This window comes from Leucoraja erinacea, chromosome 37 (assembly GCF_028641065.1).
Source record: "Leucoraja erinacea ecotype New England chromosome 37, Leri_hhj_1, whole genome shotgun sequence".
NCBI classification, from domain to species: Eukaryota; Metazoa; Chordata; class Chondrichthyes; order Rajiformes; family Rajidae; genus Leucoraja; species Leucoraja erinaceus.
The window spans coordinates 10119234-10145998 of record NC_073413.1 but is presented as its reverse complement, the minus strand read 5'-3'; the positions used below and the strand labels follow the sequence as shown (position 1 = coordinate 10145998).

Sequence of the window (26765 nt, the reverse complement as noted above, 5' to 3'; positions counted from 1 at the left end):
CCTCTACATTTTGAACCTCAGCGTGCACTTTTGCCTCTTACAGATGCTGCCGAACCTGCTGAGCATTTCCATCAATTAATGTCCTTTTTTCAGATCGCCAGCAAGGGATTTTTTATTCGCGTTAAACAATTGATACGTAATCTGAGCTTTTTAAAGAACTAACAATCTACGGTTCCTCATTTGTTCCATTTAGCCCCTGTGAACCATTGCTTCAGTTCCTTGTTTTTCAAACACTATTTAACTAGTGCCAGGACAATGAGAAATCGAAAAGCAAAATCAGCTGCATCTCACACCAACAAAACCTGCGATGGTCAACATGAAATTGGACAGAATTGCTGGAGTAACTCAGCGGGTACGGCAGCATCTATGGAGCGAAGAGGCAACGTTTTGGTTGCCTATTTCCTTCGCTCCATAGATGCTGCCGCACCCACTGAGTTTCTCCAGCAATTTTGTCTACCTTCAATTTTCCAGCATCTGCAGTTCCTTCTTGAACATGAGATTGGACACTTAGCTTGGAGATTTAGCATGGTAACAGGTCCTTCGGCCCACCCAGTCCACACTAGTTCAATGCTATACCCCACTTTCTCACCAATTTGCCTACTTCTTTGGCGTGTGGAAGGAAATCCGAGCAGCCGCAGGTCAAACGGAGGATGTGCAAACTCCACACAGACAGCACCCAAGGTTAGGATCAAACCCAGGTCTTTGGCGCCGTGAGGCAGCAGCTCAGTGGTTCCATCAACCCTTCCCCAGGGGCCACACAGTTTAAGAATAAGGAGTAAGCCATTTAGAACGGAGACTTTTTCCTCACAGAGAGTGGCGAGTCTGTGGAATTCTCTGCCTCAGAGGGCAGTGGAGGCCGGTTCTCTGGATGCTGTCAAGAGAGAGCAAGATAGGGCTCTTAAAGATAGTGGAGTCAGGGGATATGGGGAGAAGGCAGGAACGGGGCACGGATTGGGGATGATCAGCCATGATCACATTGAATGGCGGTGCTGGCTTGAAGGGCCGAATGGCCTACTCCTGCACCTATTGTCTATTGTCCCCATTTTCAAGTTGCACTGCTCAGATTAGTTGCACGTTGGGGGGGGTCAAGGAAAGAGCGTTCACGTCGCAGCCCCCGGTTCCACCAACACGCACAAGAAGCAACAGGACAGAGGGAGTGTAGATGTACCCTTGTGGCTAAGGGGATCAGGGGGTACAGAGAAGGCAGGTGCGAGATCACGAATGAGTTGGATGATCAGCCATCCAGCATATTGAGCCGCAGGTGCAGGCTTGAAGGGGGAATGGGGGAGCTGCACGCGGGTTTCTATGACACCAGAGTATGCACCGCTTACCGGAAGTGTGTTCAGCTCTGGACTCGACAAGTGCAGTGTTGGTCACGAATGAGTCGGAACCGAACATCGCATGGCACGGCTTCATGGTCCGCCAGGAGCAGCACGGTCGCCCGGCTGAACTTGCGTTGGAGCAGAAGTTGAAGAGGGGCGAGGCTGGGCCCCGAGCGGCTCCATCACCATGGCACGTTGGAATTATCATTCACCCGCCTGGGGGCCGCACCATTTAATGGACGAGAAATTGAGAACAGGGGGCAAGAAAATACTTTGCCTTCCACACAGTGGCTTCACTGTGATGGACCGAGCGGAATTTAATGCAGAGTACTCTGTAGGACATTGTCTTTGTTGTATGGCTGTGGAAATGCAACATTGACTTGAGTCGGGACAGGCAGCATGACAATAAATTTGTATTGTATGGCGTTTCGGGTGTATTGACATACCATCTGGTCGAATGGGAGACGCACGGGACTTTAGACCCTTCTAGAAACATAGAAATTAAGTGCAGGAGTAGGCCATTCGGCCCTTCGAGCCCGCAGCAGCTCCATCACCATCATGGCTGTAATCGCCTTCCGCTCCGCACCATTTAATGGACGGGATCCCAACTGCGGGCAAGAAAATCCAGACGTCAGTCGCACTTAACCACCGAGCGGACGGCAATGCAGAGACTGGTTTACGCCGAAGGTGGGCGCCAAATGCTGGAGTGACTCAGCGGGACAGGCAGCATCTCTGGATGGGTGGCGTTTCGGGTCGAGACCCTTCTTCGAATGGGCGACGTTACGGGACGAGACCCTTCTACGAAGGGTCTCGACCCGTAACGTCACCCATTCCTTCTCTCCAGAGACGCTGCCTGTCCCGCTGAGTCACTCCAGCATTTGGCGTCTAACCACCAAGCAAACTACCGGGTTGACAATAACATAATCCTGCTCAATTGGAAGGAAACCAGCAGTTGTTATAATTGACCTCCTCCTGCCAGGAAATTACACTTGGCTGACAACGGTGGCGGCTGCAGCTTGCTGACAACACACCATTTGCACATGACCCAATTGTTCTGACCGTGTTGTCAACACTTACTGGTGACTCAAGAACTGGAAGATGTTTTTGCTGCAGTAGCAGGCAGCTCATACATACAACAGCAAATCTGGCAGACACCATCAGCAACCACTTTATTTATCAATTTTTTTTTTTAAATTAGAAGTGTAAACACATAATAGCAACACGGATTGTTTATCAATTACATTCACACAAAGCTTCGGTTCTTTTTAGAGTTTTTGAAAGATAGAACTGAAAAGAAAGGTCTATAAACTCAAAGCTCAGCATCGACAAGGACTGCTCTCACCCCAACCACAGACTGTTTACCCTCCTACCATCCGGGAAGCGCTACAGGTCTCTCTGTTGCCGGACCAGCAGGTCCAGGAACAGGTTCTTCCCTGCAGCTGTTACATTACTCAACACTGTACCTCCGTGATTGCTAATCACCCCCCCTCCGGACACTCCTTCCATCAGAAAAAACTAATTGCTACTATGACTGTATGCACGTAAATATATTTATTTATTGCTCATATTCTATGTCGCTGTTCTATGGAGATGCTAACTGCATTTCGTTGTCTCTGTACTGTACACTGCACAATGACAATTAAGTTTCAATCTGAATCTGAATCTAGAGAGGGAGGGAAGAAGAAGGAAAAAAAAAAGAAAAACAAACCAAGAAAATTACCAATAACAATTTTGGAGATATGTCCGTAGTTATTTATCCGATCCTGAGCTCAGGTTTCAGTCCAGCTTCTGTGTTGAACCAGTTTACCTCTTTTGAAAATCAATAAATGGAGACCATATTCTAGCAAATAGTTCTGATTTGTCAGTTAAGACAAGTCTAACTTTTTCCAAGTGTAAGGTCTCAGACATTTTTGTAATCCACATTTTAATTGTGGGGGTTGTTGGGTTTTTCCAAAATCTTAGTATATTAATTCCCCCCCCCCCCCCCCCCCAGCTATTATACCGTAATCTAGAACATTGATTTGATTTGTTGTAAGTTTTATACTTTGTTCTGATATTCCCAATATTATTCATTTTGGATCAGGATCCAATTGAATATTAACAACTTCAGAAATAATTAAAATTTTTTAAAGCAGCCACTTTAGACGCGATTCAGTGTTGTGCTCACATTCACGTACACAAGGGCGAGCGACATTGTGGTGGAGCAACCGCCTCACAGCGCCAGAGATGTGGGTTCGATCCCAACTACGGGTGCTTGTCTGTACGGAGTTAATACTTTCTGCGTGCGTTTTCGACGAGATCTTCGGCTTCCTCCCACACTCCAAAGACCTTCAGGTTTGTCAGTTAATTGGCTTGGTATAAATGTAAAATTGTCCCTTGCGTGCGTTGGATAGTGTTAGTGTGCGGGAAATCGTTGGCCAGTGCAGCCACGGTGGGCCGAACGGCCCTTTTCCGCGCTATATCTCTAAACTAAACCATTGCAGCAGGAACACGAGAGTACTGCTCAAACATCTTAAAAATTGCGTGTAGTCACACAAGTCCATGTTCATAAACACTGCACCTCTGAAGAAGATGCAAGTTAAAAATACTGCGGGAAACGCTGGAGTATCTCAGGGGTGCCGACGTGGGGCATCTCTGAAGAATACAGATAAATTACGTTTTGGGTGGGAAATTTCTTCAGCGTATAAAGGTCCCGACCCAAAATGTTCTCCAGAGATGCTGCCTGACCAACTGAGTTACTCCAGCACTCTGTGTCTTTTAACGTTTAAAACTGCTCAAGCACCAATGTTTAAAACTGCTCAAGCACCAGACCAATCTAAATCTAGACGGCGAGTGCCCAGTCTCCATGTAAAGAAATGAAAGTTTGACAGTACAGTCAAGCGGCATGCACTTGCAAATAAACATACTTGTCCATGCCAAGTTTAGAATTCACACAAGGCAACTCTGCTCCAGATCTTTATCACATTTCTTTGGCCCATGTTCAGACCAGGGCTGAATTCCAGAAGACTGAAGAGCAACTTTGCTCGACATGAAAGCCAACATTTGAGCAAACAAGGAGGACTACTGGCATCCCAGCCAATATCTCAACATCCTAACCTAACCAAAACCAAGATAGACATAGTGGAAGTAGACAAAAATGCTGGAGGAACTCAGCGGGCGAGGCAGCATCTATGGAGCGAAGGAAATAGGAAATAGGTTTCGGACTGAAACCCTTCTTCAGAGTGATGTGAGGGTGGGAAGGAGAAAGGAAGAGGTGGAGCCAGTGGGCTGAGGGAGAGCTGAGAAGGGGGGGAGAAAGTAAGGACTACCTAAAATTAGAGAGGTCAATGTTCATACCACTGGGGTGCAAACTGCCCAAGCGAAATATGTGGTGCTGCTCCTCCAATTTACAGTGGTCCTCACACTGGCCATGGAGGAGGCCCAGGACAAAAATGTTGGATTCGGAATGGGAGGGGGAGTTGAAGTGCTGAGCCACCGGGAGATCAGGGTGCTTAGTGCGAACCGAGGTGTTGGGCAAAGCGATCACCAAGCCTACGCTTGGTCTCACCGATGTCGAGCAGCTGACATCTAGAGCAGCGGATGCATTAGATGAGGTTGGAGGAGGTGCAGGTGAACCTCTGCTGCACCTGGAAAGACTGCTTGGGTCCTTGAATGGAGTCAAGGGGGGGGGGGGGTAAAGCGACAAGTGTCTCTGGGGAGAAGGAATGGGTGGCGTTTTGGGTCGAGGACCCGAACCTGAAACGTCACCCATTTCTTCCCACTAGAGATGCTGCCTGTCCCGATGAGTTACTCCAGCATTTTGCATCTATCTTTGGTTTAAACAAGCATTTGCAGTTCCTAATCTACCCTAACCTAACGTTGCATCCTAACTTATCCAAACCAACAAGCATCAAAAAGGCAAGCTGCTGAGTCTGGAAATCCATGAGGGAAGTCTGTTGTGATTATTGAACTCCAATCACAGTAGCCATGGACAGTACCCCCCCCCCCCCCCCCTCCCCACCTTCTAAACTCCAGCGAGTACAGGCCCAGTGCTGTCAAACACTCACAGGTCCCTCCACCAGCCTCCAATGCTGGAAGAAAACTACCCAAGCTTATCCAAGTTCCTCTTCTCGCAAATGCACTTCGGTTTCATCAGTTTCGACACATCCATCCTCTTACAACACCCCAAACTTCAATTAGCTTCAGCCTGTTGAAATTCACACCCAACAGTAAACAAGAGAAAAAAGACCAAATGCAACTTTTCACTGCACCACAGTGGGGACATTTGGTCAATAACAAACAGAAACTTTCAAGAGGAGGAGAAAAGGTACTCTCAGCCGAATCTCACAACTAATCTTCACAGTTCAAAGTGATTTCACAGCTGTGTCTCCATTACATCGGTTTCAGTTTGTTCTTCATTTGGACTCGCCCAGGAAATGAAGAGTGCAAGAGAACAGCACGAGGCATTTGTGTAGGAAGGAACTGCAAATGCTCGTTTACACCGAAGATGGACGTGAAATGCTGGAGTAACTCAGCGGGAACTGGCAGCATCTATGGAGAGAAGGATTGGGTGACGTTTCGGATCGAGACCCTTCTTCAGACTGAGGCATTTAATGTTTTCAGAGAAGCAATTAAACGAGTGAACAGAAACACAGGACAGATGAGAAAATTATATTTCACAGAGAGTGGTGAATCTGTGGAACTCTCTGCCACAGAGGGTAGTTGAGGCCAGTTCATTGTCTATATTTAAGAGGGAGTTAGATGTGGCCCTTGTGGCTAAAGGGGTCAGGGGGTATGGAGAGAAGGCAGGGATGGGATACCGAGTTGGATGATCAGCCATGATCATATTGAATTGCGGTGCAGGCTCGAAGGGCCGAATGGCCTACTCCTGCACCTAATTTCTATGTTTCTATGTTTCCAGTCACTGGTGGGCTGGCCCCTCCTTTAAACAGGACAAAATTACCAGAGTACTCTTGAAATTCCCCTGAAAATGTGGCTCCTAGGCTGGATGAGGCGGCAGATCTCTACCTCATCGGGACCTCTGCGGCCATTCGGACAGTCAAAGTTGCCCCACCCGGAGCCGGCAGATCTGTTCCCATAGCCGACTTCTGAACCAAATTTGCAGGTCGGTATCTTGCCTCCCACCGAAGCACATGAGCCTCCTCAATACAGTAAGGCTCTGGAACCAAGGGTGTTCAGTCTTCAGTTTAGAGATACAGCTCGGAAACAGGCTCGTCAGCCACCGAGTCCGCACCGACCAGCGATCCCCGCACACCAACACTATCCTACACACATTAGGAACAATTTACATTTATACCAAGCCAATCAACCTACAAACCTGATTGGCTTTGGAGTGTGGGAGGAAACCGAAGATCTCAGAGAAAATCCACGCGGGCACAGGGAGAAGGTACAAACTCTGTACAGACAGCACCTGTAGTCGGGATCGAACCCAGGTCTCCGGCGCTGCAAGGCAGGAGCTCTAGCACTGCGTCACCGTACTTGAAGAAAATAATCAGTGGTGGACCTGTAATTGTGTAGGTCTGGGGGGCGGGCAAACATTTGTGGTTGGATGGCAGAAAAAGCAACAATACAGGTACAGACGATGAAAGGCCAGAGACAGTTGTCACATTTTCACTCCAGGCTGGTCTCCACACACTGCTGCTCCCAGACTCACCTCCTCCTTGCATCATTTTGTAAAACTTGCTTTCAATGTGGAGCTGTGGGTGTTTCGTTTTGACACATTCCAACTTTATCGCAACTTCTTCTCCAGTAGCTATGTTTGCACCTGAAAAACAGAGGGGGGGGGAAAGAAGAAGAATGTAAAAGAACGACTTGACCTCTCTTGGACCTTCTCCTCCCATCCCAAAACAGAGCTCACAACCAAAGATCCTATAGCAAACAAGATAGTGCACTGCTGCTAAAACCAATGGGCTGGCGTGTAGTACGCTATGGAGCGGAACGTCGGCCATTTCAGTAAACCCGACCTGACTTTGTAAATCCCTCTCGCAGTGTAATCAGCGTTGCGGGTGAACAGTTTGTGTGTGTGTGTGTGTCCCCCCCCACATCGTACCAGCTTCAAAGTCATATTGAGTCTCATTATCTGTACTCGTTCTCACCTAGCCCACAGCTAACAATGGCCTGTTTTCTAATCAGCGTTACTTTTTTTGCATATCTTTCCTTCATTTTTTCTATCTCTTTACATTCACCGTCTAGATCTGTCCTTTGTCTTCTCCCAACCAGTCTGAAGAAGGGTCTCGACCAGAAACATCACCCATTCATTCCTTCTCTCCAGAGATGCTGCCTGTCCCGCTGAGTTACTCCAGCTTTTTGTGCCTGGATAGAACCAGTTTGGTGTGGCGCTAAACAATACACGCTCAAACAATTTATGTTCACAGCTGGCTGAGTTAGATTGGCGAGACAGTTTAAATTAGACCCATGGTCTTATAACTATAGAAAAAGGAAAAGAAAACACCAAGTTCCTAAGGGACAGTTACTGTAGTTTCTGGGATTAACCTCGGCTGGGAAACTACCCATGAATTTCTTGCCTGACTGAAACGATGAATAATATCAAAGACCACAGTCCATCAGGTCCACAGTGGGATAGCACCTTCAGTACACAGCAGAAACTGAAAGTTGCAAGCTAGCTGCTGAAGAGTTTGCAAACAAAGTCAGAAAGGGCACTGCTCTAAAAGGGCAACCATCTCCATTTGGCCCTGAAATCCACCAGCGAGAACCTCAGTGCAGAAGCTATGTCCTTGCATAAAGATGAACGTTTGACGGCACTGGGCCTGTACTCGCTGGAGATTAGAAGGCTGAGCGGGGACCTCATTGAAACTTACCGAATAGTGAAAAGCTTGGACAGAGTGGATGTGGAGAGGATGTTGCCACTTGTGGGAGAGTCTAGGACCAGAGGAGTTAGTCTCAGAATAAAATAACGTACCTTTAGAAAGGAGGCCAGAGGGAGTTTCTTGAGTCCGAGGGTGGTGAATCTGTTGAATTCATTGCTACAGAGGGCTGTGGAGGGCAAGTCTATGGATATTTTTAAGGCAGAGATGGCAGATTTTTTTTAAATTAATACGGTTATCAGGAGTTATGGGGTGAAGGAAGGAGAATGGGGTTGAAAGGGAAAGATAGATCAGCCATGCTTGAATGTAGTAGACTTGATGGGCCAAATGGCCTTATTGTGTTCCTAGAACTAATGAACAATGTACTTCACTTCAGGAGGGAACCCCTTTTGCAACATATTTTGATTTAGGAGAAAACAAAGTAAACTGCAGCCAGTTTCTATCATAAAAAAACAAAGTGTAAAAACTAGGAACTGCAGATGCTGGGTTACATAAAAAAACCCCGCAAAGTGCAAGAGTAACTCGGATCAGGCAGCATCTCTGGAGAACATGGATAGGTGATGTTTTGTTTCAGAACTCTTCTTCAGGGTGATGGTCTGAACGCAACTGGTTCCTCCAGCACTTTTGGTCTATGTGCTAGAAATTCCAGCATCCACAGTCACGTCTCTCCCCAGAGTGAATTCTATGCTCATTTCGTGCACAAAACCCATGAATCCACCCAACAATTCCATGCCACACAGCCTCTGCCGGGATGCCATGGTGTCCTAACGGAAGCAACGGGACAGCTCATTCATGACTGCACTTAAGAGGATGTTTAGAGATACAGGCCTGAAACAGGCCCTTCGGCCAACCAAGTCCATGCCGACCGGTGACTCCCATACTTACTAGTCCCATCCTATGCACTAGGGATAATATAATTTTTTACAGAAGCCTATTAACCTAAAAACCTGCACGTCTTAGGAGTTTGGGAGGAAACCAGGGCTGATCTGGGGAAAACCCACGAAGGTCACGAGGAGAACGCACAAACTCTGTACAATCAGCACCCGAGGTCAGGATCAAACCTACGCCCCTGGTGCGGTAAGCCAGCAACTCCATTCTGCGCCACCGTGTTATCCTGCTATTACAGGAACAACCTGCGGAAAAGGGCAAGTCTTGGCAAGCAAGTCTGACTAGATAACTTTGCACTAATTGCCAGTCCAGTAATATTTAAAATGTAGGCTCTACTGGTACGGGCAAAGAACCGAGTTTCACTTTGAACAACAACAATTAAATGGTATTGGCCTTTACAAAGCACAGCAGCTGTCATTGTGCTGAAGAAAATGAGAAATAAGAATGAAATTAAAATAATAGTATATAATGCAAATTACATTTTTGTACTCTTCAACAAAATAAAGATGCCAAAATACATCCTGTTAGTTATATAAAATGCTAATTTCCCTCCAGGGTTAAGTGGCTGTGAATTTAAGAGCCACTCTGGGCAAATGAAAACCAGAATCTATTCTTGACACTACAATGTACAAACTAAAGGGGTCTTGCACTCTTGTCCAAAGTGCTGGAGTAACTCAGCAGGTGTGACGTTTCTGGTCAGGACCCTTCTGCAGTCTGAATAAAGATCCCGACCCAAAATGTCACCTATCCATATTCCCCAGAGATGCTGCCAGACCCGCCGAGTTACTCCAGCACTGCAACCTTTTGTGTAAGCCAGCATCTGCAGTTCCGCATTTCCAAAGTTAACTTCTAATTTTAAAGATCGCTAATTGAAATCCCTTTTGTCCTCCATAATAGTACTAAACTACCAACTACTCCAGATTCCAATCTTAACTGATGTTCGACCCAAGAGTTTATCTGGGGACGTTTTTAAGTTCAAGTGAGTTTATTGTCATGTGTCCCTGATAGGACAATGAAATTCTTGCTTTGCTTCAGTACACAGAACATAGTAGGCATTGACTACAAAACACATGAATAAATAAACTGATAAAGTGCAAATAACAGATAATGGGTTATTAATGTTCAGAGTTTTGTCCGAGCCAGGTTTAATAGCCTGATGGCTGTGGGGAAGTAGCTATTCCTGAACCTGGTCGTTGCAGTCTTCAGGCTCCTGTACCTTCTACCTGAAGGTAGCAGGGAGATGAGTGTGTGGCCAGGATGGTGTGCGTCTTTGATGATACCGAGGCAACGACTTCGATAAATCCCCTCGACGGAAGGAAGGTCAGAGCCAATGATGGACTGGGCAGTGTTTACTAGTTTTATCTGGGGAAGAATATTATTTTCTTGCACAATGGCAATGTTTCTCGTTTATCTGGGCTAACAAAGGAACGGCCCAACAGCAGCCTTAGATTTCTATGCACACTACTATGTTCTTTTGGAAACAAGTAGCTGCGGATGCTCATTTACAAAAAAAGACAAAGTGCTGGAGTAAGTCAGCAGGTCAGGCAGCATCTCTAGAGAACGTGGATGTGTTTTTAGGTTGCAGTGATTTTTCTTCTCTTCAAATGTTTTTTTTGTTTTTTTTGTTTTATAAAAACAGAATTTGTGTAAAGTTTGATCTTCACAAATCTGGCCCTCCATAAACGAGGCGCTTTGAGCCAGCACTACCATTCATTGTGATTATGGCTGATCACCCACGATCAGTAACCATCTCCTGCCTTCTCCCCATATCCCTTGATTTCACCAGCCTCTAGAGTGCTAAGATTCCATTCCCTAGCACAAAGAAAACACGCAGAGAGAGTAGCGCATTCTAATAATTTGTCACGGAGATGTCAAAGTTTCTACCTCTGATCACAGAAATAGAAACCCAAATGAATGGCATGAGTCACGAACACTCAATGAAATGTAAAAATAAGTAGTTCTAGAACGAACTGTGGGAGGGAGCGTACACCCACAGTGGGAACTAGTTGCATCTATCCACGTCACATCTTCCATTTATATAATACTCTAATATTAAGTCAGATATACACTTCTCTTCTCCAAGAAAATGAATTAGTTTGACACCAGGTCTCTCCATCTTTCTCCCTCCAAAGAACTTCTTTAATAACTGGTGCAGCTGTAGAGTTTCTGCCCTAAGGCGCCAGAGACCCGGGTTCAATCCTGACTACGGGTGCTGTCTGTACAGAGTTTGCACGTTCACCCCCCCGTGACCTGTGTGGGTTTTCTCCAGGTGCTCCAATTGCTTTCCACACTCGAAAGGCGTGCAGGTTTGTAGGCCAATTGGCTTGATAAAATTGTAAATTGTCTCTAATGCGTGTAGGATAGTGTTAGTGCATGGGGATCATGGTTGGCGCGGATTCAATGGGCCGAAGGGCCTGCTGCCATTCCTTATCTCTAAATTATTTTTTAAAAATCTCTTTGCCCAAGAATTTGACCAGCAGTTTCAATATCCAAGAGTATAGAAACAAAGAACTGCAGATGCCGGTTAATAAACAAAAAGACCCAAAGCGCTGGAGTAACTCAGCAGGTCTGGCAAACATGGACATTTAACGTTTCGGGTCAGGTAGCGTTCAACGGTTACTCCAGCACTTTGCCCTTTTTTTTTGTAAACCTTCATTTGCAGTTCCTAGTGTTCCAATATCTTGTGTGGCATGTGCAACATGTTTTGATTGATGCATTAAGCAATTTTTAGGAGCTATTTAAGATTCTGTGAATTATCTATTCAGTTTTTGTAGAAGGTATAAAGACTAGAGATGGCTTCCTAATGTGAATCTTTTCAGGGAACTCTGTTTACTTTTTTAATACCTCAGAAATTTGTTCAATCACCAAATATGTTCAAGACAGATTCATGGTTTTCTTGGGTACTAAAGGGAACTTGCTCCATTTATGACACAAAATGCTGGAGTAATTCAGCGGGACAGGCAGGATATCCGGATGGAAGGAATGGATGGCATTTTAGATCGAGACGTCTGGAGAAGGGTCTCGACCCGAAATATCACCCATTCCTTCTATAGAGAGATGCTGCCTGCATCATTCCATTTATGGGCCACTATTCAAAGTCTGAAGTACTACCATGCAGACTACAGAAGTCAAGTCACTTTTATTTCTATAGCACATTTAAAAAACAACTCTCATTGACCAAAGTGCTTTACATTGGTAGAGGTGCTAACTAAAGAAGCACCAGGTGATTCTTCATCACCATGATCTTTGAACACCAATATTGTTCTGGACGACCTGCATGCTCACATGGGTTGTGGAGGGCAAGCTAGTAATGAAGAGATGCTGCAAAATTGAATGTGGGGAGCAGTTAATATCAGCAAGCTTTGGTCGTTAACTCTTGCGGCAATTGTTTGGGTCTATATGCAGAAGACTTGCACGATGGAGTTATCAACCACCCGTAATCTTACTTGGAATGAAGGTGGACTCGAGGGGTCTGAAGAAGGGTTCCGACCTGAAACCTCACCCATTCCTTTCCTCCACAGATGCTGCCTGACCCGCTGAGTTACTCCAGCATTTTGTGTCTATCTTCAGTTTTAATCCAGTGTCTTCAGTTCCTTCCTACATACTCAAAGGGTTATATTGCCCATTCACACGTAGGCTTTCTCCATAACAACCTCATTTCGCAGAATCATGGGAGTCTTCAAAGTAATAAAGCAGATCATAAAAAGTCATATAACTGCTGAATTACCATTAGCCAATGACTGGCTAGAGAAAAGGCAACTTTTTTGGCATTATCAAGAGCAGGTTTCAATTTGTCTTCTAAAACACAAATGTCCCACACATTAAAGCCAGGTGATTTATTTAGTTCCTGTAATCAAGCAACTTTGGGTAGCGATTCAAACTGTGGGGAGCTTTCGTGTACATAAACAGATGAGTGTACAAGCCCAGACACACCGCAAAAGGATACCACCGCACCAATCGTTACAGTACAATATGGTATTGTACAAATGGGGCGGCTTGGTATAAATGTAAAAAAAATGTCCCCAGCGTGTGTAGGATAGTGTTATTGTGAGGGGAACGCTGGTCGGTGCGGACTCGGTGGGCCGAAGGGCCTGTTCAGCGCTGCATCTCTGAACTAAAGTAAGCTCCCACACCTTAAAGCCAGTGATTACTTAGTTCCTATTCATGTGACTTTGGGTAGCGAGTTCTCTCTTGTACATCAACCGATGAGTGTACAAGCCCAGACACACCGCAAAAGGATACCATTGCACAAGTCACCAATTGTTACTGTACAAATTGGATTACTCACAGTTCCACGAACGCGAGAGATTAGGTATGACAAAATAGTACAGTTAAATGCGTGGCTAAAAGGCTGATGCAGGGATTCTGATTTTGGTGGAGAAATGGGATCCCTTCTGGGGAAGAAGTGACCTGCACAAGAAGAATGGGTTGCACCCAAATTAGAAAAGGGAAAATGAAAAAGGAAGCGCAGCGGTTGAGTTGCTGCCTCACAGCGCCAGAGACCCGGGTTCCATCCCGATTATGAGTGTCGTCTGTACAAAGTTTGTACATTCTCCCCGTGACACTCCAAAAGACATACAGAAGGTTTTCTCCAGGTACTCCGGTTTCCTCCCACACTCCAAAAGACATACAGGTTTGGATATAATGATTGGCTTTGGTAAAGATTATAAATTGTCCCTAGTGTGTGTGTAGGTTTGTTGCTAGTCTACGGGGACAACTGCTGGGCTTGGAATTGGTAGGCCAGAGGGCCTGTTTCCACTCTTTATCTCTAAACTGCATTACAGACAAGCAGGACCTCGGGACATAGATGGCACCTTATGGGTGGGATAGTGTAACTATTAAAGAATCATGGCCAAGTGAAAGATGGGACTGGCAGCTTAATGTTCCAGGATGCTGGTTTTATAGAAGTAATGGAAAAATCAGATTGGGGAGTTGCATTTTGGATTTAGGAAAACGTGGCAATATTCTGAGATGCAGTTACTGAGGGAACATTCAGTGAGGCTTTACTGGAGGAGCTGAGAAATGGGCGGCACGGTGGCACAGCAGTAGAGTTGCTGCCTTAGAGCGTTACAGAACCAGAGACTAGGGTTAAATCCTGGCTATGGATGCGGTCGGTACGGAGTTTGTACATTCTCCGTGTACATGTTACGGCGTGGGTTTTCTCCGAGATATTCGGTTTCCTCCGACACTCCAACGACGAACAGGTTTGCAGGTTAATTGGCTTGGTACAACAAGTGCAAATTGTCCCTAGGATAGTGTTAGTGTGCGGGGGAAACGCAGTTTGGTGCAGACTCGGTGGGCCGAAGGGCCTGTTTCCACGCTGTATCTCCAAACCAAACAAGGAGGCTGCAATCACTTTGTTGGGATTGCACTAAAGCCCCCAATTAGAGGAATTAACATGCAGGGAAATTGTAAGAGAGTTGCAAGAATAATGGTAGAGGATTTTAACTTTCCTAATTTTAGACTGAGCCAACCATAATGCTAAGTGTCAGAGGGGTGAAATTTGTTAAGTGTTCCAAAAAGTTTCCTCAGGCAATATAAAAGATTCAACTCAAGAGGGCAAAGCTTGATTTAGTTTTGGGAAATAGGACAGGGAAAGTGAGGCTAGTGAGGAAGCAGTTTGGTATCAGTGACCATAGTTCTATTAGTATAAAAACACGCCACCCTACAGTTTTTAAATGTAATTTAAAAAAAGAACTGGTTCACACCAAAGATAGACCCAAAATGCCAGAGTTAAAACAGACGAGAAATAAGGTTTTCACCCAGAGAGTTGTGAATTTGTGGAATTCTCTGCCACAGAAGGCAGTGGAGGCCAATTCGTTGGATCAATTTAAGAGTTAGATACAGCTCTAGATATGGGGAGAAGGCAGGCACGGGTTACTGATTGTGGATGATCAGCCATGATTACCATTGAATGGCGGTACAGGCTCGAAGGGCCAAATGGCCTCCTCCTGCACCTATTTTCTATGTTTAAATCGGACGGTCAGGCAGCATCCCTGGAGAAAATGGATGGGTGATGTTCTCTGGAGGAAATGGATAGCTGAAGAAGGGTCCAGATGCAAAACCTCACCCATTCATTTTCTCCAGCGATGCTGCCAGACATGCCGAGTTGCACCAGCCTACAGTTTCCCCCATTAGACAGGAACATACAGCACCAATAACATGCCTTCTCAACCAAGAAATGGTACATTGCGGTGTTATAAAAGATATAGGAAAGCACTCAACACACATACTTCGAAGACAAGGAATAAGTGTTTTTTTTTTAAATGCAAGATCTGTTGCCGAGCAACAAAGAAATGAAAGATATTTCCCTAATTAATGACTTTTGAAATCCCGGTTATACAGATGGAAATGAAAGACCCAAGGGCAGAGACCAGTTCAAACCCCAATGTTATTAAACTTGTGGAACACAAGCCAGTTTTAGGACAAGTTGCAACACGTCTAGTTAACTGTACTTCTGCACCAGCTTATTAAGGGATTCTAAATATCCTTTCAACTGACCATTAAAGACTTCATTAGCATAGTAAAGCAAATCAAAAGTCTTGTTTTATTCTGCTTATGTAACACTTTGCGACCACGGTGTTTAGATTAGTTTAGTTTAGAGATACAGTGCGGAAACAGGCACTTTGGCCCACCGAGTCTGCATGACCAGCGATCCCTGCACACACTAAGGGCAATTCTTTTTACATTTTATACCAAGCCAATTAACCTACAAACCTGTAGGTCTTTGGAGGAAACCGGAGCAATCTGGGAAAACCCACACGGTCACGATGAGAACGTACAAACTCCGTACAGGCAGCAACCATAGTCAGGATCGAACATGGGTCTCTGGCACTGCAAGGCAGTAGCTCTACCTCAACACCACCGTGTCACTCTAAAGCACTTCACAGCCAATGAGTTTAATACTTTTGTGCTGCGCAGAGGAGAGCTTGGGAGGGAGTTTTGACAAACAACAACATCCACATCAGTTGCTGGAGCAGCGCTGAAGGACAAACGCTAGCTAAGCCAGCAGATAACTCCCAGCTCAACAAAAGCTTCGATTGTGCCAGCTTAATGCCTCCCCTTGAAATTTTAAACCAAGGTCTCATTGATACTTTGGAAAAATTCCACCCATTAGATAACATTTAATTCCCCCCCCCCCCCCCCCCCAAGCAGCCCACAAGTTCCAGGAGCAGAATTGGGCCATTCAGCCCATCAAGTCTACTCTACCATTCAATCATGGCTGATCTATCTACCCCATTCTCCTGCCCTCTCCACATAGCCCCTGATAGCATACTAATCAAGAATCAATCTCTGCCTTGATGGCCTCCACAGACTTCTCTGTCATAGGATTTCAGATTCACCACCATCTGACTAAGTAAATTCCTCTTCATCTCCTTCCTGAAGGAATGTCCTTTAATTCTGAGGCTATTACCATTCTATCCAAACCTTTCACTATTCTGTACGTTTTCAATGAGGTCCCCCCTCATTCTTCTAAACTCCAGTGAGTACAGCAGGCCCAGCTCCGTCAAACGCTCATCATACATTATCCCATGCGTTCCTGGGATCATCCACGTAAACCTCCTCTGGACTACGCTTTAGAATGGAGACTGAAAAAGAGTCAGATCCAAAACATCAATATCTTTTTTTATTTTGAGTTCCGATTCCCTGATGTAACACAAACAACTTCACTGATGTGAAAATTAAGAAAAAGCAAACTGACCAGTTTTAGTGAGGCACATACATTGCGAGTTTAGCTCTGGCTTTCGACACACTAGAATTTTTTTTTAAATATTTTTCTCCTTGAGACAATGAGGTAATCCAAGTTTCAGAAAGAAAATCAATTGAATTTGATCAAAAAAGTTATCTGAAGAAAGATTCCTACCTCTCCCCTGACTCACCCCAAAACGTCACCCATTCCTTCTCTCCAGAGATGCTGCCCGACCTGCTGAGTTACTCCAGCAATTTGTGTCTATCTTTGGTATAAACCAGCATTTGCAGTTCTTTCCCACAAACTTTGATCAACACTTTTCCTGGCTTTGACGAAGCATGTTGGCAACATCCGAGAATTTCATTATGTTTTGCAAGCTGCAAAACCAGTTCCAACAAACGTGCCTGATCACTGCAAAGGAATGTCAAGCTTACAAGCAAGCTCCCCAATAGAGACTGATTTGGCTAAAATATACCCCGGTAAACAAATGGAAAGCTATAAACCAGCATTGTACAAGACCTCACGTTGTTCTGCATCCCTAGCTCGAGCTGTACCGAACTCTTAATGTTTGACTGGGTTACTATCACCACGAAAGGGGCCTCTCCCACTGTACGAGCTAATTCAAGAGTTCTCCCGAGTTTCCCCCGATTCGAACTCGGAGTATTACGGTAATGGCCGCTCGTAGGTACTCGGGGCTCTCGTGGACATTTTTCAACATGTTGAAAAATCTTCACGAGTACCTGCCGTTAGCATTACGAGTCGCTAAGAGACATCCCGAGCTCCGACGTACCCGCTACATACATTCTACGTGTTTTCCACAAGTTCGATTTTTTTTAAAACTCGGGAGAGCTCTTGATTTACCCCGTACAGTGAGACAGGCCCATAACAGAATCAGAGACAGACAGACACAGATAGCTGGAGAAACTCAGCAGCTCAGGCAGCATCTCTGGAGAAAAAAAGGATGGGTGACGTTTCGCGTCAGGACCCTTCGTCAGACCCAAAACATCACCCATTCCTTCTTTCCAGAGATGTTGCCTGACCTGCTAAGTTACTCCAGCACTTTGTGTCTATCTTTGGTATAAACCAGCATCTGCAGTTCCTTGTTTATCTCAACATAATCAGGTTTTGTGGCTGAAAGACACCACTGTCAAGAACTTGGGAGGGAGGGTGACTTAATTACTCATTAACTCATAGAAAATAATTTCGTTTTTTTTAGTTCAGGGATACAGCACAGAAACAGGGCCTTCAGCCCACCCAGCCTGCACCGACCAGCGATCCCCACACATTAACACTATCCTACAAAAACACAAAGGACAACTTGCATTCATACCAAACAAATTAACCTACAATGTCTTTGGAAGGTGGGAAGAAACCAGAGCCCCTGGAGGAAACCCACACGGTCCCAAGGAGAACATGCAAACTCCGTACAGACAGTACCCATAGGTAATGAATACCAAATCTTACCCATTTGTCAGGATCAAACCATGGTCTCTGGCGCTGTATGGCAGCAACTCTACCACTGCGCTACTATATAGGAAGGAACTGCAGATGCTGGTTTAACCCAAAGTTAGACACAAAATGCTGGAGTAACTCAGCAGGACAGGCAGCATCTCTGGAGGGAAGGAATGGGTGACGTTTTGGGTCAAGACCCTTCTTCAGACTACACCACTGTGCCGCCCCCTTCTTGACACAAACTTAGACTTAGATCCTTTATTTGTCATTCAGACCTTTCGGTCTGAACGAAATGTCGTTGCCTGCAGTCATACATGTAATAATAAACAACAAAACACACAATAAATACAAATTATCATCCACCACAGTGAGTTCACCAGGCACCTCCTCACTGTGATGGAGGCAAAAATCTTAGGGTTACTGTCTCTTCTTAAACATAGAAACATAGAAATTAGGTGCAGGAGTAGGCCATTCGGCCCTTCGAGCCTGCACCGCCATTCAATATGATCATGGCTGATCATCCAACTCAGTATCCCGTACCTGCCTTCTCTCCATACCCCCTGATCCCCTTAGCCACAAGGGCCACATCTAACTCCCTCTTAAATATAGCCAATGAAGTGGCCTCAACTACCCTCTGTGGCAGAGAGTTCCAGAGATTCACCACTCTCTGTGTGAAAAAAGTTCTTCTCAGGTTTTAAAGGATTTCATCCTTAAGCTGTGACCCCTTGTCCTGGACTTCCCTAACATCGGGAACAATCTTCCTGCATCTAGCCTGTCCAACCCCTTAAGAATTTTGTAAGTTTCTATAAGATCCCCCTCTCAATCTCCTAAATTCTAGCGAATAAACAAAACACTCATCTATGTCACCAAAGGCAGACCACGGTTGTTGTACACATCATCTATAAAGTGCACTGCGGTGACTAGTCTGAGATTCAGGAACCAAATGCACGGTACAAAATCATGTCAGCATCTCGTGCAGTTCAAATTGCAAAACCTCGGGCTACTAAATCACATTGAAGGACCAGCAGAATTCAGATGAACTTTGAAGTAAACTGATAGCAGTGGCAAGCAGAATCGAAAGCAAAGTAAGCTTACGCAAGATTTGGCAAAAGTCAATCGTGTGGAAAAACATCCAGCAGGTTGCAAAGTCTGCCAGTTCCGCATCAAAGTGCAGAGCGTGCAAGATGAATAGGGTTCTACTGCAAGATATACACACACACACAATTCTAGAGTAACTCAGCGGGTCAGGCAGCATCTCTGGAGAAAAGGAAAAGGTGATGTTTCAGGTCGAGACCCTTCTTCAGAAACAGTTAGCGACATGAAACAGCAACCATTCCTCCTCTCCATAGATGCTGCCTGACCCGCTGAGCTACTCCAGTATTGTGTATATTTTCGCTGTAAACCAGCATCTGCAGTTTTCATATTTTGCTTGGGCAGCTTACAACCCAGTGGTATGAATATTGAAGGTAGACACAAAATGCTGGAGTAACTCAGCGGCTGAGGCAGCATCTCTGGAGAGAAGGAATGAGCGACGTTTCGGGTCAAGACCATTTTTCAGACTCAAGGTATGGTTCTTCCTCACACACTGTATGAATATTGATTTGTCCAACTTCAAGTAACCCGTGCATCCCCTTTATCTCCGTCCCTCTCCCACCCAAGTCACACCAGGTACCCGCTCGCATCTGGAAAATGGCTGACATTGGCCTCTTTCTTTCATCATTGTTCCTCATCTTTCATTCATTTTTCATCTTTCATATGTCTATATCTCTCGTTTCCCCCCCCTTCCCCACCCCCGACTATGTCTGAAAGTTCTCGACCCGGAATATTACCCACTCCTTTCCAGAGATGCTGTCTACCCGCTGTTACTCCAGAATTTTGTGACCATCTTCGGTTTAAACCAGCATCTGCCGTTCCTTCCAACACATTTCGTCCGGCAGTTCCTTCTTACACACAGGGTTTTACTGTATTTTATCATGGCAACACATTCCACAACCATATCAAAATAAGCACCCGTGCTGCTGGATCTGCTGAGTAACTCAATTATCCACACACCACCCTGATCTACAGACAGCAAGATTTGTTTAAACTTCATCAGCACTGACATTAGATTTCTTAAGTGTATGTACTGCTGAAACCAACTCATCACATGCTCAATCCCAAAGGAACATAAAAAGAACACTTAGAATGCAAACGGTTACTGCCACAATCGCTAAGCTTTTAACGGCACTCACTTGAGGCAGAAGGACTACTTCCCTCACTTCCCACCACAACTCCGATGCCTGCTCTGAAGCCAGAATTAGGCATGTCATAAGATCAGAAGCGATGGGAGTAGAATTAGGCCATTCTGCTGTGCCTGATCTGCTATGTTCTTCCAACATTTCATAAAGTCATAGGAGATAGGAGTAGAATTAGGCCATCCGGCCCACCAAGTCTACCCCGCCATTCAATCATGGCTGATCTATCTATCCCTCCTAACAATAGACAATAGGTGCAGGAGTAGGCCATTCAGCCCTTCGAGCTAGCACCGCCATTCAATGTGATCATGGCTGATCATCCCCAATAAGTACCCCGTTCCTGCCTTCTCCCCATATCCCCGACTCCGCTATTTTTAAGAGCCCTATCTAGCTCTCTCTTGAAAGCATCCAGAGAACCTGCCTCAACCCCACCTCTGAGGCAGAGAATTCCACAGACTCCTTCTCCCCATAACCCGGCACCTGTATTAATCACCAATCTATCTATCTCTGCCTTAAATATCTCCACTGACTTGGCCTCCACAGCCTTCTGTGGCAAATAATTCCAGATTCATCACCCCCTGGCCAAATAAATTCCTCCTCATCTCCTTCCTAAAGGAATGTACTTTATTCTAAGGCTGTGACCTTTAGTCCTCACATTACTCTTTCCCAAATGCCCACAGCCCTTTCAAAGGACCTACCCAGTCCCACATTACAACCCATCCTTTACTCATTAATATCACTATGCTGTACCCCCCCTCCCTGCCAAAATCCACCACCCCCTCTCTCAGCATTAGTAGAGGCACAGTGGCACAGCTGTAGAATTGCTGCCTCGCAATACCAGAAACCTGGGTTTAATTCTGACCTTTGGTGCTGTCTGTGTGGAGTTTGCACATTCTCCCCATCCCCTCGTCCCAAAGATGTGCGGGTCTGTCAGTATCTTACCTGCCGAGCTTTTGACATTCTATCTACCCTTCTACTAGAAAACTCAACAGTCTAACATTTGATGCCTTGATTATCTCAAAACCGTTGCTGAATTCGATCCCATTTGCCGGACGAGGAGAGGGACGAAGGAATTGCTCCAGTACAACGAGCGCACGGACTGACCGGGCTTTGGATAATGGCGCCAAAACATGGCAGCACCCGCACGTGTAATAAATGCAAAAATAGAATTCCACCGCGCAGTTGCATGGGTGACAAATAAAACACTATTGACCAATCAACCTCCATCGTTCGCCTCCAGGCCCTTGAGACTGCAAACATTTGACAATTTCCACTACAGTTCCCCACCCCACATTGCAATGTTGAACTCTTCGCCCTAGAGTCTTGAATCCCCTCTCCAAATTTGTCTTTAGACCATCTGAAAGGTGACCCAATTCCTGTTCTCACAAATACATAAACCTGCTTACCATTTGACATTCCTCCTTGATCCTCGTGTATAGACACTGCAAGACTTTAATAATATAATCCTTTACAAGCTGTAACATGGATATCCTCTCCCTCAATAAGAGAATACAGTTGCCCCAAGAAGCTGCAAAACTCTTAACAGCATAAAATCTCCTGCAGCAATATCTTGACATTATTGACACAATTGATCTTTCCTTGTGCTGGCACCATATGCGCTGACTGGGCTTGGATAGAGTGGATGAGGAGAGGATGTTTCCATTAGTGGGAGAGTCTAGGACTAGAGGTCATATCCTGAAAATTAAAGGACGTTCCTTTAGGAAGGAGACGAGGAGGAATTTCTTTAGTCAGAAGGTGGTGAATCTGCGGAACTCTTTGCCACAGAAGGCTGTGGAGGCCAAGTCAGTGGAGATATTTAAGGCAGAGATAGATAGATTGGTGATTAGTGCGGGTGTCAGGGGTTATGGGGAGAAGACAGGAGAATGTCATTAGGAGGGAGAGATAGATCAGCTATGATTGAATGGCGGGGTAGACTTAGTGGGCCGAATGGCCTAATTCTATTCCTATCACTTATGACCTAATCACAAAACTAATCAATTACAAAATGAGAGAGGTTATGTTTCAGCTACGCAAAGCATTGATGAACTACAGCTGGATCACTACTCCAATCACTTATGAAACGCTTGGAAGAACTCAGCAGGTCAGGCAGCTTCTGTGGTGGGAATGGACAGACACCATTTTGGGTCAGGACCCTTCTTCATTCCCACCATAGATGCTGCCTGACCTGCCGAGTTCCTCCAGCACTTTGTGGTTTGCTCATGTATCCCAGCACCTGCATTCAAAGAGCGACAATAGTCAATAAGACAACCTCAACCAAAGGCAGCGAGAGGAGAACCACAGTGGCACAACTGGCAGAGCCACTGCCTCACAGCACCAGAGATGCAGGTTCGATCCCGACCTAGGATGTCGTTTCTGTGGAGAATGAATGTTCACCATGACCATGTGGGTTAGCTCACATCCCAAAGTAGTGCAGGTCTATAGGTCATTTAACCTCTAAAAAACGCCCCTGGTGTGTTAGTAGTGGCGGGGAAAGCGGGATAACATAGAACTATTGTGAACAGGTCGGTGGGTCAAAGGGCTGACTTCCATGCTGTATCTTTCAATCAAAAGGTGACCAGAAAACACCATTATGCAGATTGTAGAGTGCAGTATTTTGGCAGCCAAGGGCAAAGGAGAGGCTCCAAACTGTTACAGTATCACACAGTGGTTGAAAATAAATTAAAAGTTGTTGGACTTGTAAAACAGGCATAGCAATTGTCTGAACTCCACACTCCCTAGTCAAACAACCGCACACCAGTTGCAGCCAAAGTAAAGAAAGTCAGGATTAGAAAGAAATACAGCATGGAAACAGGCCCTTCAACCCAATTTGCCCTCAGCAGCCAACATGCCCCATCTACACTAGTCCCGCCTGCCTGCGTTTGGTCCATATCTTTCTAAACCTGTCCCATCCATGTATCGGACTAAATGTTTCTTAAACACTGCCAACTACCTCCTCTGGCAGCTCGCTCCAAACACCCACCACCCTTTGTGCGAAAAGGTTACCCCTCAGATTCCTATTTTAACACAACAAAACAAAAAATACTGGAAAACCATTTGCAGATCAGACAGCAACCTGCCACTGTGGGTGGCATGGTGGCGCAGCAGTAGAGTTGCTGCCTTTCAGCGCTGGAGACCCGGGTTCGATCCCGACCACGGAATTTGTACATTCTCCCCGTGGGTTTTCTCAGAGATCTTCGGTTTCCTCCCACATCACACCCCAAAGACGCACTGGTTTATAGGTTTGGTCTAAATTGTCCCTGGTGTGTGCATTAATGTGCACGGATTGCTGGTCGGCACAGACTGGGTGGGCCGAAGGGCCTGTTTCCGCTTTGTATCTCTTAGCTTAAAAAAACCCAAAACATTTGAAGGGTCCAACAAAGACGTTTCCCACCCAAAACATCTACTTTGTTCGTTCTCAATAATATCACCACCATTTTGTTTTACTTCCGATTTTCAGTAGTTTTTTTTTGCTGAAGTTTTTGATCCCAACCCTCCACTGTACAATGTGGCAAAGACTTAAAAAGGATTCTTCCCATAAATCGAAACGAAGATAAAATGAACCACTTTTCTGTATCTTCTCTCTTTCTATTTTTTTTTTTTTTCCTTATGTACAACTACTACGGACCGACGCAAAACTGCATTTCGTTGTACTCATACTTGTATTTGTGCGATGACATTAAAGTTGAATTGTATTGAACTTCAACACACTGGATCAAATGGTACCACCAACAACATGTGCCAAACGCCGAGAGTAAAGACAATATCAGACGACAGGATGTACACCTTTTCCACATGCTGCTAAACGAGATCAAACGTCACGGAAATGATTAATGGAATGAAAACATCAGGAAGAACTAGATTTTCTTTGGGAGCATTTACAGGCACATTTCCTCCAACTTTTCTTAGTCGAATAACAAAAGACCTCATGAGACAGACAGAGCAGCTTGGTGGCCAAATCATTCTGGCAATGTCAACAAGCAGGAGAAGAACTGCAGCTCCACGAACACAAGGCACGGCCAATTCAAGGAAGCCTGCGCCTTTTCTCCAAGAAAAGAAAGTGCAGCAGGCTAGCCTAGCAACTAATCAGGAAGATAAACAGCTCACTGGCCTTTACTGCAAAAGGGGGAGCGTGTCGAATAGAACATTCCTGCTACATTCGCACAGTGCAATAGCGAGACCACACCTACAGCAACACACAGCTTGAAACGTTTGTACTGGAGGCAATTCAGAAGAAACTTGCTGGGTTAATCTTTGGAATTAAGGTGTTGCTTGACAGGGTAGGATTTTTCCAACAGGTTGGAAGAGGGGCAATTTTCTTTAAAACTTAAGATTCCAAGCAACGTCGAGATGTTTCTAAGATCGCGAAACAGGGGGCATAGTTCCGGAATAAGTCACACATTTAAGGCAGATGAGAACTTCTCTCCAGAGGGGCTTGGATCTTTGGAATATTCCAATATACCAGTCATCTGTTGAGGCCGAATCAGTGAATATTTTCAGGGTTGAGATAAACAGATGTTTAATTTACAGGGTTATAGAGAAAAAGCAGGAAAGCAGAGAAGAGACCAAGATCAGATCAGATATGATTTTACTCCAGGGCGGTGTCAGTTCAAGGGACAATTTTGCCAACTCCTGCTCCTTTTCAAAAAAGTAAGACGCTAAGTTCCCCCAGCGTCTTCCAGGTCAGGCAGCATCTGCGGAAGGAATGGACAGGTGGCATTTCAAGTTGGGATCTTCTTCTGTGTCTTAAGGGTCCAAACCCAAAACATCAGATTCGGTCCTGACCCGAAGCTTCAGCTGTCCATTCCCTATATAGATGTGTAGGAAGGAAGTGCAGATGCTGGTTTAAACCAAAGATAGACACAAAAAGCTGGAGTAACTCAGCGGGACAGGGAGCATCTCGGGAGCACAGGAATGGATGACATTTGGGTCGAGTCTGAAGAATGGTCTTGATTCGAAATGTCACCCATTCCTTCCCTCCCAGAGATGCTGCCTGTTACTCCAGCTTTATGCGTCCATCTTCCCTACATAGATGTTGCACAACTTACTTACACGTACAACATGTCCAATGATGCAGAGCAGGATGGAGGGAGAAAGTGGTGGATGCTGGGGCAGTAAGGAGGACCATAGGGGTCTTATCTTCCACGCTCTCACAGTCGTGGCCCCCCACCCCACCGGGGAACAAGGGCCGAGAGGGCCGTGCAAGGAGAGGGACGATGGTTCGCAGGATGACCAGAATGGAGGCGAAGGCTGCAATGGGCCTTTGTGGCCAACTCTAAAATGGTGCCAAAATGGCACCTCTTGCACATGGACACAGTGGGCTGTTCTGTACATTCTCTACCAACCAGAGAATTGTGTTTATGTACGGTGATAGTCTTGCTAAGCTGTGTGCAAAAAACGTATTTCACTCTACCTTGGTACACATGATAATAAATAAACCATTAGACCATTAGGGTCTGAAGAAGGGTTTCGGCCTGAAACGTTGCCCATTTCCTTCGCTCCATAGATGGTGCCGCACCTGCTGAGTTTCTCCAGCATTTTTGACTACATTAGACCATTAGTTCCTCCAGCACTTTTTTTTTTTTTAAATTCCCTCAAGATCCCAACATCTGCAGTTTCTTGTAGAGACAGGGAACTGCAAATGTTCTTTGACCAAAGAAAGACACAAAATGCTGGAGTAACTAGGCGGATCAGGCCACATCTCTGGAAAGAAGGAATGGGTAACGCCTTAGGTCGAGAGCGTTTGGTCCGAAGATGAGTCCCGACCCGAAACGTCACCCGCTCCTTCTCGCCAGGTTTGCGGCCTGTCCCGTTGAGTTACTCCAGCATTTTGTGTCTATCTACTGGCATAGTGTTTTGGGAACTGCTCTGCCCAACAGCACCAGAAATTGTAGAGAGTTGTAGATGCAGCCCAGCCCATCTCTGGAGCAAAAGGAATAGGTGATATTTCGGGTAGACAACCTTCTTCAGATTCAGAGGCAGAGTTTGGGTTTCGATCCAAAACGTCACCTGTTCCTTTTCTCCAGATACGGTGCCTGACCCACTGTGTTACTCTGGCATTTTGCCATCAATCCCCTTTCTTAAAACTTCCAGGAAGAAAAAGTCAGCCCAGCCAACACGCACCATTGCCTGGAATCATTCTTTCCAATCACCACCCACCCCTCTCACTCTGCAGCCCAGCACATTTAAGGGGCTGCAAGAAATTTTAAACACTGGGCAGTCTTTAGAGGAGGAAACAGGGGGGGCAAAACCTCCCACCCCACCCACCAAAACCAAAATAAATAAACCTGGCTTCTCTTAATCCACTGCCCGTCATTACAGACAGCAACAACCATTGACAGCTCCAGTAACTACAACA

At 45.5% G+C, this 26765-nt stretch overlaps 1 protein-coding gene across 1 annotated transcript in view; it reads right to left on the bottom strand.

Annotated features, from left to right (window-relative positions):
- LOC129713940 (casein kinase I-like) overlaps positions 1–26765 on the bottom strand; it is a 49822-nt gene that overhangs the window by 16701 nt on the left and 6356 nt on the right. Inside the window, 4 exon segments of the mRNA XM_055663351.1 lie at positions 1412–1499; positions 1863–1882; positions 1884–1930; positions 6976–7086. Coding sequence (XP_055519326.1) covers positions 1412–1499; positions 1863–1882; positions 1884–1930; positions 6976–7086 — 266 coding nt within the window.